This window comes from Neolamprologus brichardi, chromosome 20 (assembly GCF_056152115.1).
Source record: "Neolamprologus brichardi isolate AB-2024 chromosome 20, ASM5615211v1, whole genome shotgun sequence".
Lineage (NCBI taxonomy): Eukaryota > Metazoa > Chordata > Actinopteri > Cichliformes > Cichlidae > Neolamprologus > Neolamprologus brichardi.
Window position 1 is genome coordinate 3,114,397 of NC_142123.1, and position 13,827 is coordinate 3,128,223.

The 13,827-nt window shown below is 41.7% G+C and overlaps 2 protein-coding genes across 5 annotated transcripts; both read right to left on the reverse strand.

Annotated features, from left to right (window-relative positions):
* Window positions 1-1,611: 1,611 nt before the first annotated feature.
* Window positions 1,612-10,166, reverse strand: arhgap4a (Rho GTPase activating protein 4a). 3 transcript variants are annotated; one of them, XM_035905615.2, is made up of 23 exons: window positions 10,095-10,166; window positions 9,534-9,664; window positions 7,604-7,693; window positions 7,311-7,482; window positions 7,039-7,201; window positions 6,758-6,820; window positions 6,546-6,674; window positions 6,345-6,473; window positions 5,951-6,172; window positions 5,769-5,870; window positions 5,191-5,352; window positions 5,010-5,094; window positions 4,830-4,857; window positions 4,623-4,722; window positions 4,463-4,523; window positions 4,231-4,308; window positions 4,002-4,130; window positions 3,800-3,905; window positions 3,370-3,597; window positions 3,229-3,281; window positions 2,902-3,133; window positions 2,778-2,823; window positions 1,612-2,274 (listed from the first exon to the last, which is right to left on the reverse strand). In XM_035905615.2, exons 3-23 carry the CDS (start codon window positions 7,668-7,670, stop codon window positions 2,098-2,100), a joined length of 2,532 nt encoding a protein of 843 aa, XP_035761508.2. In that variant the 5' UTR covers window positions 7,671-7,693; window positions 9,534-9,664; window positions 10,095-10,166; the 3' UTR covers window positions 1,612-2,097. The 3 variants fall into 3 exon arrangements, with proteins under 3 accessions (XP_035761508.2, XP_087689530.1, XP_006785671.2); XM_087833404.1 differs by lacking the exon at window positions 10,095-10,166 and having other exon boundaries at window positions 9,534-9,658; XM_006785608.3 differs by lacking the exons at window positions 9,534-9,664; window positions 10,095-10,166 and adding an exon at window positions 9,246-9,413.
* Window positions 10,167-11,110: 944 nt separating this feature from the next.
* On the reverse strand, window positions 11,111-13,797 carry naa10 (N-alpha-acetyltransferase 10, NatA catalytic subuni). 2 transcript variants are annotated; one of them, XM_006785607.3, is made up of 8 exons: window positions 13,608-13,797; window positions 13,383-13,481; window positions 13,204-13,262; window positions 13,073-13,118; window positions 12,540-12,655; window positions 12,361-12,405; window positions 11,790-11,874; window positions 11,111-11,633 (listed from the first exon to the last, which is right to left on the reverse strand). In XM_006785607.3, exons 1-8 carry the CDS (start codon window positions 13,626-13,628, stop codon window positions 11,451-11,453), a joined length of 654 nt encoding a protein of 217 aa, XP_006785670.1. In that variant the 5' UTR covers window positions 13,629-13,797; the 3' UTR covers window positions 11,111-11,450. The 2 variants fall into 2 exon arrangements, with proteins under 2 accessions (XP_006785670.1, XP_087689531.1); XM_087833405.1 differs by having other exon boundaries at window positions 11,111-11,653; window positions 11,789-11,874.
* Between the last annotated feature and the right edge of the window lie 30 nt (window positions 13,798-13,827).

Genomic DNA, 13,827 nt, shown 5'->3' on the forward strand with positions numbered 1-13,827 from the left:
TTTTTACAAATTTCTAATGAAAGCCTCCCTAATGGTCATTCACACTACAGCAAAGTAATAAAGTAATAGATAAACAATTAACAAAAAAGTTTAAACTGGACAAAAGTAAAAATAAATAAACGAGTGAAAGAAGTAAAGAAATAAATAATACATTTTCTGTGAATTACAAAAAACGTTGTTTTAGAAATAACAGCACAGTTTAGGGAATTAGATTATTATTTTACAATTTAAGCCCAGAGTTGTGTTGATATATCTGTTTTATTTAATACAAGAGCATTTGTTTATAATGTAGAAAGGAGGAGACATGCGGTTGAGAGTGCGCTTCTTGATCTTATATTAAGATATGGCATGGATCAAATGTGTACTTAAACTTCTTTACAATGAAAGAAAGTGGAGGTTCACTTAGAATCAAAGTGGTCTGTACGTGGCCCATGATTTACAATGAGTTTGACATCCTTGGGGATCTAGGGTGCACAGAAATTTGTGACATTGCTTTTGAAAAATATGTAATAATTCAGTTATAATAATATATAATAATTATTATTATTATCATTATTTAATTATCTCCACCTTTATAGACAGGTTGGACAAAGATGAGTGTCCAGTTGAGAGAACCTAAGAAATCTCTTTATTAGATATTTTGTGATTCTCCTAAATTGAAAATCATGTAAAAATGTACTCAGGCTACTGAGACGCACCTTGGTGAAAGTCAGCAGACGACCTGATTGTGGTGCTTTGTTAATAAATGATGATCCCTCCATGTTCAGGGTGATTTGCTTCCCTAAGTAAAGAAGAGTGAGGCCTATTTTTTTTTTTAAAACACACCTTTAAGGGGCAGCACGGTGGTTAGCACTGTTGCCGCACAGCAAGAAGGTCCTGAGTTCAATTCCACCATCAGGCCGGGGTCTTTCTGTGTGGAGTTTGCATGTTCTCCCCGTGTTTGCGTGGGTTCCCTCCGGGTACTCCGGCTTCCTCCCACCGTCCAAAGACATGCAGCTTGTGGGGATAGGTTAATTGGAAAATCCAAATTGCCATTAGGTGTGAATGTGAATGTGAGTGCGAATGGTTGTCTGTCTCTGTGTGTTGGCCCTGCGACAGACTGGCGACCTGTCCAGGGTGTACCCCGCCTCTCGCCCTATGACAGCTGGGATAGGCTCCAGCGCCCCCCGCGACCCTGAAAAGGAGAAGCGAATGGATGGATGGATGGACCTTTAAGTGATTTGAAGCAATATAAATCAAATTTAAATAAATTAAATAGGACAAGACACCGACAGAGATATTGGTATAGATTGAGCAGTGGTGCAGGGGTAAGAAGCTTAGATGTTTGGAGCGATTTTGGATGTTTGGAATAGCGTCCCAAGCATATTCCAGGGACATCCACAGGGTGGGACACCTGGGAGAAATCCAGAAAACAATACATCTCACCTGGCCTTCAATTACTGAAGGAGGCCCCAGAGGCATCTAGCCAATGTTGCGTGAGAAAGGAGCATCTCGACTACTTTTACTTAAGCCCGAATATATTATTCTATGTATAAAACCCCAGGATGAAGAAAAAAAATGCAAGTTATAGTCATGTTTTACATACACATCTAATAAAGCAGTAAGCCTAGACAAATTATTTATTCAGCATGTAGTTCAAATATACAGATAAATCATAAAGTTTGAGATAAGTAGGAATTGACGTTTACAACTATAACATTCACAGTTTTCTTGACTTTGTGCCAGCATCTCATTTTGACAGAAATTTGATTAAGAGTGTGCACTTATGCCTGTATTGACTAAAATTATTGACTGGCAGGGCAGCTGTTTAATATAATAAGAGAGGAAGTGCAAATATCAAAAATGCCTACAAACACATTGGTGCATTTCAAGTAGTTCACAGTTTTGACATAGTACCGCAGGCCTGTGGAAATCTGCTGTACATCACATGTAAGACATGACTCAAGGAGACCTCAGAGAAAGGACTCAGTCAAGGATCTCAGGTTTCTAGAAATAGATGTGCTGAAAGCTACTGTCAAAGGCCTTCACGCTACACCTCAACTTCCATTAGTATCATCTCTCCCTCGCCCCGCGTGTCTTGTGCCATTGCTGATCATCTCAGTCTGCTGCATCTGCTGATTTGAAGAGCCCTGTTCCTCTCCCCCTGCGCCCATCCTGCTTTCCTTTCTTCTGGGGAGTCTGGACTGAGGGGGAGGACACAGTGGAGGTGGGATCCTGATGGGTTTGTCGAATCAAAAGCTCCTTAAAGACCGAGTCCATCTGCCGACAGACTTCCTGTAATGTGAAAATAAAAAAGTACGGATGAGAGAGGAAACGGGGGGGGAAGTGTCCGTTTTCTCTACTTTTTGACTTTAGAACTTCCTCTAAGTCTGCCCGCTGCTCTTGGCAATAACTAATTACTCTGCATAGTAATTTACTGAACATCACTCAGATTTTCGTAAGCAGGAAACCCAGACTGTGGGTTTCCTGCTACCGTTAACACTTAGTTCTTCTTTTTGGTTATCAAAAATGGATTTTTTTTAAAAAAAAAGGAAGGACAGCCCAGCCACTTGCTCTTTAGCAGCAGCACATTTCCAAGTACAGTTTGGGTCATTGTCCCCTTTAGCAACCTCTGATGTTGTAACGCTTACAGCTACAGACACAGATTACTGTGAGAACCTTTTATAATGGCTTCGTTTAAAGTTGCAGTTGGCTCATTGCACAATGATGCGGTATTTTTCTTTTTAAAGACATGTATTAGGTTATAAACAGAGAGCTATAAGAACAACAAGACACACCTTATCTACTCGAGAGGCTATATCCTCAGATGACCGTCGCTGGTAGCTGTATGCAGAAAGAGATCAGTCTGAATAATTATGTTTTACTCAAGCACAGTCAGTCAGCTGTTGTTGGGTTACTTACTCTTGCCCATAACAAGGAGAGGGCATCCTCTTTGGCTTACATTGCGGCCCAACAGGAATCTGAAGCGTGCACTTTCCACCTAAACCGAAGCTGCCCCCTCCTGGTGCAGCTGTTAATTTGTGTTCTAGTGCCCCGCTGCTATTAGCTCTGGGGCGTTCTCCCCTTCTGGGTGCTGCTACTCCAGACATGGACATACTTGTGCTGTTGTCAGCCAAAAAGCCCATTTCTAAATCTGCAGCAAAGCAAATGTATACATTTGTTATTCTTCAAAGACATCATTATATATTTTTAATGAAGCGATGAAGTGAAATAGCCATATAAACTTACCATCTTTGCTAGGGGTGTACTCAGTTTCTATATCTCCATCAACATTGGTCTCTCTGTGAAGTAAAGAGCATAATATAATCATTCCACAATACACCCCCCAACCCCCGCATGTTATGTGAGCTTAAAGATTTTTCACTGTACCCGTCATCCAGTTCTAGTGTCATGCATTTCTCATAAACTGGTCCCGGCACTTCGCTCTGAGTGGGGAAGATGCTTTCTTGCTCAATGATGATGCCCTTCACCAGGGCGTTGATCTGAGGCTGCAGGGTCACGACGTCGTCATCGTGAGCCCCTCTTATCAGGCTCGGGCCAAAACACACGGCCAGATTGTAAGGTTGCATCATGTTCTCGTCACTATACTCCGACACACTGAAGGCAGAGAGAGAGGAGTAAATAAAATAAATAAAACAATTAAAATTGGTTAATTTTATTGGTTGTTTTTATCTCATATAATCCTATTTAACTGCACGAACAGTGGATGTTAATGATTCTCACAGAATGATTCAGCAATGAGTAAAACAAGGCAAAAATTCAGTTTTTCCATATTCAAGTCACAGGTAACAACACTCACTGATAAAGGAATGCAAAGAGGTATCTCATGACGATGATAGCGGGCTCGGGGAAGGAAGAAATCACAGCTTTCAGCTCAGCTGCTCGCTCTGCCTCATTCTTTATTTCTGGAAAACAAAAAAAGGTGATGAAATAAAAGAGAAGTTGCTGCTGAGCATCCTTAGCCACACTAATTATAGCCACAGGTGCACAAGAACACTCACGGGCATGCTCCAGGAGCACATTGGTGCTGTCAAGGGGGAAGAGTGGATTTTCTAAACCCCTGAAGTAAAGCTTCAGCACTCCAGCCACCGAGTCAAGGTCATATCTCCCCTCAGCCAAAGGGTCCTCTCCTGCAGGGGAAGCCCATGGCACACTGCCCCACATTATTAATGCTCCATGGAGAGGAGAGCTATGAATAGAAGTTAATCTAACAAACACACACACCCCTACCTCGCTCAAAAGCGTCCCTGAGGTTATTGACCTCCAACTGAGACCCCGGCACTCTAAATATCCCTTCATGGTGGAGTCCTGATGGGCAGACAGATTATGGCAGAGTCTAAAATGAGTGCCTGTTTCCCTCAGTCGCTTTTAAACACAAGAGGCTAGATGTACGTGTGTCTGCAGTTGTCTTTTTTACAATAACATCTAATGGTTTAATGTTACTTCAGCGATGAAGACTCACCATGGAGGTTGATATAGCGAATGCAGCTTTCCACAACAATTGGAATCTGTTGTCCTGATGCCTGAATTTAAAAGAAATAATAAATTTCACTGACTCATCACGAGTCAAAGGGAAAAACTAAAGTGACAACGAGAGAGCTGAAAGAGGAAAGCGGTGCTACCGTTATGAAGGACAGCATGTCTCCATTGAAAAGTTTTTGGTTGTGCATCGAATTGGCGCTCGAGTGATTCTTTCTGACACGCATGGACTTTCCAGTGTGTCTGCAGAATGACACACAGGACCGTGGAGGCACAGTGTTAAGACTGGTAGCATGAATAAATAAAAACGATGACTCAGCGACAACCGTTAAACAAAAAGATATTCATACCGAGGCTGATGGTCATTTGATACTTCAGCTGGGAAGAAAAGAAAAAGGACGTAACATATGATAAGAGCAATCTATGTTAAAAAGGAGAAATACTCCGTGTTTTATTCTGTGTTTGGTATTTTGTTTGTGACAGAGTCAAACACTTGTGGTATTGTAACGTGAGAAATGCAGAAGCAATACCTTTTTCTACAGCTTCTTTAAGCAGATCGTGTTTAACTTGCAGTTTAGATACAAGAGAGCTGCCAACGAGGTACTCCTTTACTTTCTGTAAAACAAATTACACCGATCAGATTAGTATTTTTTTATCGTTACCACACCAACTGCACATCATTGCTGTTGCCCCCAAATTTTACCGACTCACAGTAAAGTAGAGGTATTCTATTTCCTGCAGGTTGGCCCGTCGTCGGGTGGCGCTGGGCTTTACAGTCAGATTTTCAGTGCTGCCCTCCTGAGATGAAGGCTCCAGATCATCGCCGATGCCCTCCAGCAGAGAAGCCTGGGCTGCTGACATGCTCTTATTAACCTATATGAGAGCAGCAGGGGTGAGAGGTGACCTGCAGGATCAGGTCAGAATATTGCACACTCCGATATACACCCTGGCTGATAAATCTGTTGTGTAGATACCCACATTTGACACATTATGTCACTTTCAAGTGCCAGCAGAACTGCTGAGATTTATACTTGTCTTACAAACTGAGATCATGAGAACTATTTAAAAAAGGGCTAAATATAGTCAATAATGAGGCGGAAGGCGTTCTCGCCTTATATTATAGTGCTTTTGCATCTTCACCCCTTTTAAGCACTTTTACTTCCTTTCTGTACTTGAGGCTGTGATGCTTTGATAAGTTTAAATAAAATTAGATTAAGGAAACAAGAAGAAAGTTTCATAGACTATTTGCAGCCTCGTTAAAATTCAAAATATGGTGCGATTTTCTTTACCTCCTCAGTTTCCTGGGTGACGGCTTGCAGTCGAGTTTGTATCTGTTTGAATCTGGTCTCCAGTTCGCATATCATCTCACACTCCGCACTGACCTGAGTAACCTGAAATGCAAGAGAGTCTAGAGTTGTTCCACACACTTAATATATAAAGTTCCTTTACATAATTGAATCAAAATGCACACCTGGTCCCCATCGTGGGGCTGATAGGGGAAGCGTAGGGGCATAGAGAAGGTGTTGTAGTTGTCCTGCAGGAGGATGTCTCTGTCCCGGCTCTGGTCCAGTCTAGACACGGCCTCCTCTATTTGCTGCAGGCCTGTGCTCAGGTTATCCTGGGCCTTCCACCGTCTTGACAAGTAGGCCTGCATCACCCTGCCCAAAGTGGTGTGGTAACCTGTATCTGCACACTGGAGGAGGAAACTGAATTTAGAATCACTTCGTTCATTCGGGAGCTTTCAGATCATGACAGAAGGAATGGAAATAATGGGCGCTGGGGTCCAAATGACATGAGAGATCATGACCTTGAGTGCTATGTAGGGTTTTTGTATGTTGAAGGGAAAAGGTGACTGATGTACTCACATCTATGAGAGTAGAGATGTCTTGCAGGTAGTACTTATTCATGGAGGAATTGGCTGCAGCCAGGTTTAGGAGGTACTCATTTCGGGCCTTGCTGCACTTCAGCTTTATTTCTTGGACTTTAATTTGTCTCTACAGCACATAAACATTGTCAGCAAGAGTCACATGATACGTGCATGCACGCACATGACACCGAGCATTTACCTTTTCTATCAGCCTCTCCAGTTTTTTATTTGCGCTCTGCTTCTGCTTTTCCTCTTGCTTCTCTGCTTCCCTCAGCTTCCCCTCTGCACAGACATAGTCTGAGTGGTACTGGTAGTATGTTCGCCATGCCTGCACACAGCCACAAAAAGCAATGCTTTCCTCTGTGTACTTAAGAAACGGAAAACATTCTGTGTGGTTGGTTTCTCACGTACCGCCTGTAGCTCTGTGGTAACCTTGAGTAGCCCGTCTTGTAGCTGAATGCAGATGTCTTTACTCTGGAAAACACAGCATAAAGACAAAATATCAGAAAAGTGAGATGGCACGACACAGCAAGGACACAGTGACCCACGTCACACTTTAAATATCAAGATTTTAAGAACATGTACTGGTGGTTAAAGTGAGAATGGAAGAATGATAACAGAGCAAGTATTATGTCATTTGCACTGCAGAAGTGCATGGCAGTGCGTTCGTGGGTGAGCGCTTGCAGTAGTACCTTCTTTGCAAGGCGCTGTGTGTACTCCACACAATGTGTGAGAGGCTGGGTGAGAAAGTTGCTGCAGCTTTCACTCAGTCCATTATGGTCCCTACTTTCTTGGCGGGTCTGGGACAGCAGAGTAAGCCATGCTTGGGACACAGAGTTACTACTGGGCTCCTTCCTGAGCGTGGTCATGCATAAACAAGAAAAAAAATACAAAAGGACACAAACTTTGAAGATTGAAATGAACTGCTGTGTAGTTTAGCATGTTATGTGCAGTGTGCAATTACCTCTTTATCCTTGATGTGAACCTTTCTGCTAGTTTTTCCAGGGAACGAGCATACTCGCTTTCAATCTCACCCCGTCGACGCAGGTAGTCCGTCAGGTCTTGCAGCTGTTGGTTCTTTTGCTCAAGTTGCAAGTCCAATACCTTCAGTTGGTCTACAAGCTGACAGCGGACCTCTGAAAGGCCAACAAAGACACGCTTACTGTGACAAGTAGGTTTCACTGATCAGAGTTAAGATGGTGTGAAATAAAGAGGTTGTGTTTCTCAGTGTGGCACAAACCACCACATGCCTTTTACCTTTGATTTGAATGTCGTAGTCCACCACACTGACCCGCTCCTTCCGAAGTTTGACATGGGAACTCATTGTTGATCCGGCTGGGTGGAATTCTGTATAAATGCAGTGATTGCTTTCATTTATAAGCTAGCATGAAATATCAGCTCTGTTCTGTTAATTCTTTCTTAAAGAGGAGAGTAAAATTTGTGGGCATGCAAGCTGATCAGTATCCTTTGGTGGAGAAAACCTGTTAAACCCACTGTTACACCCTTTCTACTCAAGTCCCCACCACCACCTCCACCCTTCCTCCAATAGACCCTACGCACTTCCTCTTAGAGACTTGTAGAGCTGAAATGAGCATGTTCGTCTTACTGTAGCACATCTTTTCAAAGTGGTCACACTCTGCTGCGTTTCCCTGAACGGCAGGCAACTAGAAAACCGGTTGGCATGTGTTGCTTGCTTGCACCGGGCAGACTGCAGAATTGCACAAGGTGCAAAAATAACTCTAACAGCATCTCAAGCTGCCCTAAAAATAGGACGAACCACAAGGCGCACAACTGTGCGGGGATGTTTGTGCACAACACTACAGGTGGTTTTACAGAAAGAAGGAAAAAAACTTTCACCAATAAAGGTTTAAATCCTTCTGCCTTTCACTTTACAGCATGTCTGGGCCGATTGAGAAGACTATACCCAGGTATATTCCAGTTCAGGATGAACACGACAGGACATGTTTATCGGAGAACTGGCTTTACCCTGAATACAGTTAGACAAAGAAAACAACCAGGTCTCACTGATAAAGGTTTAACTGATCGTTTCTGATCGGTTTCAGTTTCTTGACACGCTTTTAACTATAATTTATGGGTGAAACTAACACCCAGGCCTATTCTCAAGAAAAAAGAAAGATGAGTGTGGCTGGAGCACGGCGGTTTTTCTTCAGCACACGATAATCCTGAACTTTGCAAAATACTGCACATTAAAGGACATTTATTGCAATTCAAAAAGAGGAAGATCAGAGTGTTGTCTTGCTGGATTATACCCTTTTGTACACAATCAATACGCACACATTCTCTCCATTTCTCCCCCTCAACTTCCCTTTTTTTTGAAAGCCAAACATCACTCATCAGCACTCTCTTTAGCTGAAATGTGCACTCTCCCTACAGATGACCTGCTAACATGACTCTGCTGTATTTCAGCATGGCCCAAACTCCCTGCAAAAAGGAGTTCAATTTTTGCAGCCTGTGTCACCCTTTTCCATCAGTCGCTTCATTCTTTCTCCATGCGATCAGCTGGTGAATCACCACATCCTATCCTCACAACCTGCCGCAGTATTTCATTAAGGCTAGTCTTAACCTTATTGCTACTCTAGCTTTTCAGTTCCTGTTTTACTAAAGTAACCTTTTCTACCATTTCAGTGTTTTTTTTAAACAAGCACAAACAAGTAGAGGCTTCTATAGTTGTGAAACATCACTCGCCCTGGGGGGTTTGTCTACAGCCAACAACAACATAAAACGATCAAGCAATGCAAACCTTACCTGCATAACAGCACGCGCCTTTTTAATCCAAAAACATGTTCATTAAGCGTTAAACTGACTACCTGTGCTGATTTGGTGAGACAGGAAAACAAATAAAAATCAATAAGAGTGTCACACATGCAGAGAGTCATACCTGATCAGGAGTCTTGACTTGTCTTTCCTCCACACTAAACTGAACTAAATGATGCCAGTTAATAGCGCAGTAACTGCTTCACCTCCCCCTCACTTTGGACACGGATGGATGTGGGTGGAGTGGAAGTCATCTCTGACTGACTCTCTCTCTCTCTCTCTCTCTCACACACTTACTTCTGCTGTTCTCACCCTCACCCTACTCCCCCCCCCCTTTCCCTCCCCACTTCTTCTCACTCACACATTCAGTTTGAGCCGTCAGTGTGTGACTGTGCATGTGACGTGTGAAAACCTTTTCTAGTCCTTCCTCTCTCTCTCTTTCGTGCCTCCTCTTGAACCCCACAGCAGGTTTTCAGTTCAGTCAAACAACAGCTGTTTTCACTGATTGGGCTCTCCTGAGTGAAATCAGCTGCACTGAGCTGACTTCAGTCGAGGGGAAAAAAAGAAAGTTATTTTGAATATTATTATTATTTTAATATTTTTTAAACACTGTCATGGCTACAATATGAGTGAGCGGGAGCAACCTTGACTTTAAAAAACGAAACAAAACAGTCAGTTATGTAGATTAGGAGGGAAAAGAAAAAACAGAAACAAAGACCACTGTTGCTATGAAATCATAACACAGAAAGATTTACAACAACATTGTTGACTCCTCTATCTGAGAGGTGTTAAACAGCCTGCTGGTGTGAAGCTGAGCTTCTTGCAATTTGTCAGAGAGAGTCTAACTTCTTCAAAGATCATTAGGCATAATTTGTTCTTATCTGTCACGTACTTCTCTTTCACTCTTGTTTCCTTCCTCAAACAGACGGTGTTGCACAAACAATTAAAAAAAAACAACTGGTACTTAACTTACGCATTTTGGATGACATTTGAGAAAGAACGGTTTGATTGAAGGGAGTCTCTGCTGAGTCCCAATGCAGCAGGGAGCTGTCTTTCAGTTTAAACTGAGAATGACCTTTGAACCTTGCTACACGCTACATAAAAGTAAACAAAATCTTTGAGCTCAACTGTAAACGGTCATGGCCCAACTATTCAGTTCACTGCTGGAAAAGTAAACTCATCTGAATTTAGTTACACTTAACTATGTCCCAGTTTGACCTGTTATAGAGACTCATGACATTCCTGGTATTGAACTCTTGCTGTAGGTATTGTGAAAAGCCATGCAGTAGTCTTTCTCCGCCAGTAGGAGTCGCTAAAGTATAAATTTGACAGTAAAGGCACTTCCCCACTTATGAATAATAGGCTTAAAAATGCGACCTTTCATGGGCTGAGTAGATGACACTTTAATATGAACTTCAGCATTACATTACTACATGGCATCGAACATGTTTCTACAGCGGCCGTGCGTACAAGCACTCACTTTTACAGATCAAAATCCTTCCGATTGAAGACTTTTGTGCCAGCTGTTCTAGCATTTACACCTTCCTACACCAATACTGAAGTGCTGGCATGCTCACATGTAATTCATGTTTATCTCCTTGTCATGTGTTCAACCAGTTACCTGAGGACAGATATCTACGGTGTCCTTTCCATCTTTAATCGTATGTATTAAAAACAAACTCTTTGCAGAGGATTATTTCAGCTTGGAAGCTGCAGTACCATTTTTGGAAAAAGAAAAGGACGTAGCCCACGGAGGAAGAATGCAGACACAATGAGTTGGGTTAAATCATTAACCTGGAAGAATTTTTCTTTTTATCCGTTTATTCCAACATCAATGTTTTTATCCAATTTTTTGGGTCTTTAACTTTTAATCAGATCGTCACTCACAATACCAAGGTGGCAGCTGAATAACTCTTATCAGACTCTGCTGGTTTGTTCAGAGATGCTCATTATTTGATGCCTTTTTTGACAAAAATGAAATACAAAAAGTATTATTTGACAGATTTATTCTGTTAAATAAAGACCAATTGAAAAGTACAGGCGGTCTTAAACCTCACACAGCTTTTACAATGACAGTAATCCAATAAAAATGACCAGACCAGTAATTAATTTGTATTTAATTTAGATAACCGAGTAGATTGATGCTATTAATAAAGTCTCTGCTCATCACTGCAGAAAAAGAAAGCCAGAATTACCAAAAATAAAAAAGTGACGTAAATGTTGGAGCATTTTTGGTGCAGAGATAATCAGTGTGTAAGGTCAGGGGAAACGGCAAATAGATAAAAACTGGATGCAAGGGATGATTTTAAAAATGTCTAAAGCTGCAGTGTCACTGTGAATCAGAAGAGGAATCTTTAACATCTGTGCTTTCTGTTGCCTCGCTGACTTCGCTCAGCTCTTTGCTCTCTCCTCCGCTGTCTCTCTCGCTTTCTCTCTCATGGTCACCGGACCCCGACGGACTTTGGCCAGATTGTGCCTCTTGACCCGGCACACGTGCTCCGGGTTTCCTCAGCTGTGAGATGACCAGGGGACCCAAAAAAAAGAAAAGAAAAGAAAAGTAACGCATTCAGATTTTGGTCACTTGCTCACATTAAGGGGCAATTCAGAGTGAGTGACAATCAAACTAAAGTAGCTCATATTTTTTTAAAAAAGATGAAAAATCAAGTACCTCATCAGCCATGTGGGCCAGGTCTCTTTTCATGGCGTAGGCATCCTCCCCATCTGCGTAGTATTTAGGCTCTACTTCACTAATCCTGTGAAGGGACAAGATAGTAGATCAGTTAAAGTCGGGGCAAAAACATTCAGCACATTTTCAAACAGAATTTTAATGGATTTTAAAAATGAGAGTTATAGTTGAAACTATCACTAATCCAACCAACATTCTTTCATCTATATACACAAAGAAACAATCATGTAGAAAATGACCCTTTAAACTATTTTCAAAGCATGGTGAGGGAAAGAAAAAAGTAGACTGAGCCTTTAGAGACTTTAAAAAACAAAACAAAACCCAGTACTACCTGGGATTAACAATCTTATAATTATCTACCAATATAAGTAACCATCACATTTGTGATACAGTTATCTGATTAATTATACTAAACAGGTCAAATTATATCGACTACCAGTATTATTAAACTATTGTAGCCCAGCTGATGTAAATAAAATAAAAGCTGTAGTAGTACATGAATTACATTTAAAAAACGTAACAGTAATGTTGCTAGAGAAACAGAAATACTTACTGGAATTTAAGTGTGTTTGAGTACAGGTGCAGGGCAGCTCGGTTGCTGCAGGAGCAAAACAGGAGCACTTATAGATACAATTGGAGTCAGAACACATTTTGTACATAGGAATTCATACAATCATTTATGTACACAAAGAGATAAACCCTAGTTTGCAACAAGCCAAGAGTCCGCAGTACCTCTTGCGAACATGAAGTGAGACATATTTAGCATTGAAGTTTTCGATCATGGCCCGACTGGCTTGATCCATCAGCTTCTGAGCCAGTCCCAGACGTCGGTGGGACCGCTTTACTGCCTAGAAGACAGAGTGTTTTAGGTGAAACTGGAGGTTTAAGAGCTAAAGATGTTAAGATTTGAACTGGGAGTAACCAAGAAGGATGCGATCAGAAATTAGTACATCAGAGAGACAGCTCAGGATGAGCAGTTTGGAGATAAAGAGGCAAAGATTAGATAGTTTGCAAATGTGCAATGGAATAATAGTGGATATATTATGGAGGTGCCAGACAGTAAGAAGTGATGAAAACCATAAAGAATATTTAGGAATGTAGGGAAGGAGGATATTTAGAGGGCTTGAATGACATAGGAAATGCTAGCGCCATGATGAGATTGGAGGCAGATCCGCTGTGGTGAACCTCCTAAAGAAGCACCCAACAGAATATGAAGAAAAAGAGGCAAAGGAGTTGTCTGAGGTGTCGCAGGTGCTCCGACTCACCAGGGATGTTATGTGTCCATGAGGTACATCATCTGGGTCCTCCTCCCTATAAAGAGTTTGCAAAAGTCATAAGAATCAATGCGTTTTCTTAAAAGTGACAGCAGGATACAAATATGCTCGCTAATACTTACATCTTTGCGAGCACATATCCCACAATTTTCCCATTTTCATCCTCTGCTATATATGAGAGCTGGAACGATTTAAACGGAAGAACAATTAGAGACATAACCGTACACATTGTAATGGTCTGTATGATAGGAGCAGTGCCATTAGCAGAGACAGGGAAACTGGAATCAGCACTGCTCGTTACCTGTGGCCATGACAAGCCGTGATAGAAGTAGTATTTCATCTGATAATTTTCTGGAAGACACAGCAGGTTACAGTGCTGCATGTTCATTAGGTCCTCCGGCTGAAAGAGACACATAAAAAGGGTCACACAGCTGACCGGCGATATCTGCTCAGCTAAACTGCAGTAACGTTAGCTTAGCTCTGTGCAGAAACAGCGTGGCTCTCGAGTGAATTTCTCTATACTTACCCGTGCGTTTCGTATGTTCATTTTCCAATATCAATTACTAACAAGATTATGAAAATCAAAAAAAATCTATTATACTACACTTGTCAAATGATTCATAACAGTTCCCCTACGGGGTTAAAGAGCTTGTTTCGCTAGCTAACTAAATGGACCTGCTAGCAAGAAAAGCAAGAGGAAGGAGCGTGCCACAATAACGTCATACACTTCCGCTCTGCCGGGATTT

What these genes read in the sequence shown, in the direction of transcription:
- arhgap4a (XM_035905615.2), bottom strand. Translation starts at nt 7,670, where the DNA reads ATGAGTTCCCATGTCAAACTTCGGAAGGAGCGGGTCAGTGTGGTGGAC. An exon ending in TAAAGAAGCTGTAGAAAAAG is followed by an intron (nt 4,858 to 5,009) that starts GTATTGCTTCTG and finishes TTTTCTTCCCAG; the next exon opens with CTGAAGTATCAAATGACCAT. An exon ending in ACACTAGAACTGGATGACGG is followed by an intron (nt 3,282 to 3,369) that starts GTACAGTGAAAA and finishes TTTACTTCACAG; the next exon opens with AGAGACCAATGTTGATGGAG.
- naa10 (XM_087833405.1), bottom strand. Translation starts at nt 13,628, where the DNA reads ATGAACATACGAAACGCACGG. An exon ending in ATGGACACATAACATCCCTG is followed by an intron (nt 12,656 to 13,072) that starts GTGAGTCGGAGC and finishes TCTGTCTTCTAG; the next exon opens with GCAGTAAAGCGGTCCCACCG. An exon ending in TCACTTCATGTTCGCAAGAG is followed by an intron (nt 12,406 to 12,539) that starts GTACTGCGGACT and finishes TTGCTCCTGCAG; the next exon opens with CAACCGAGCTGCCCTGCACC.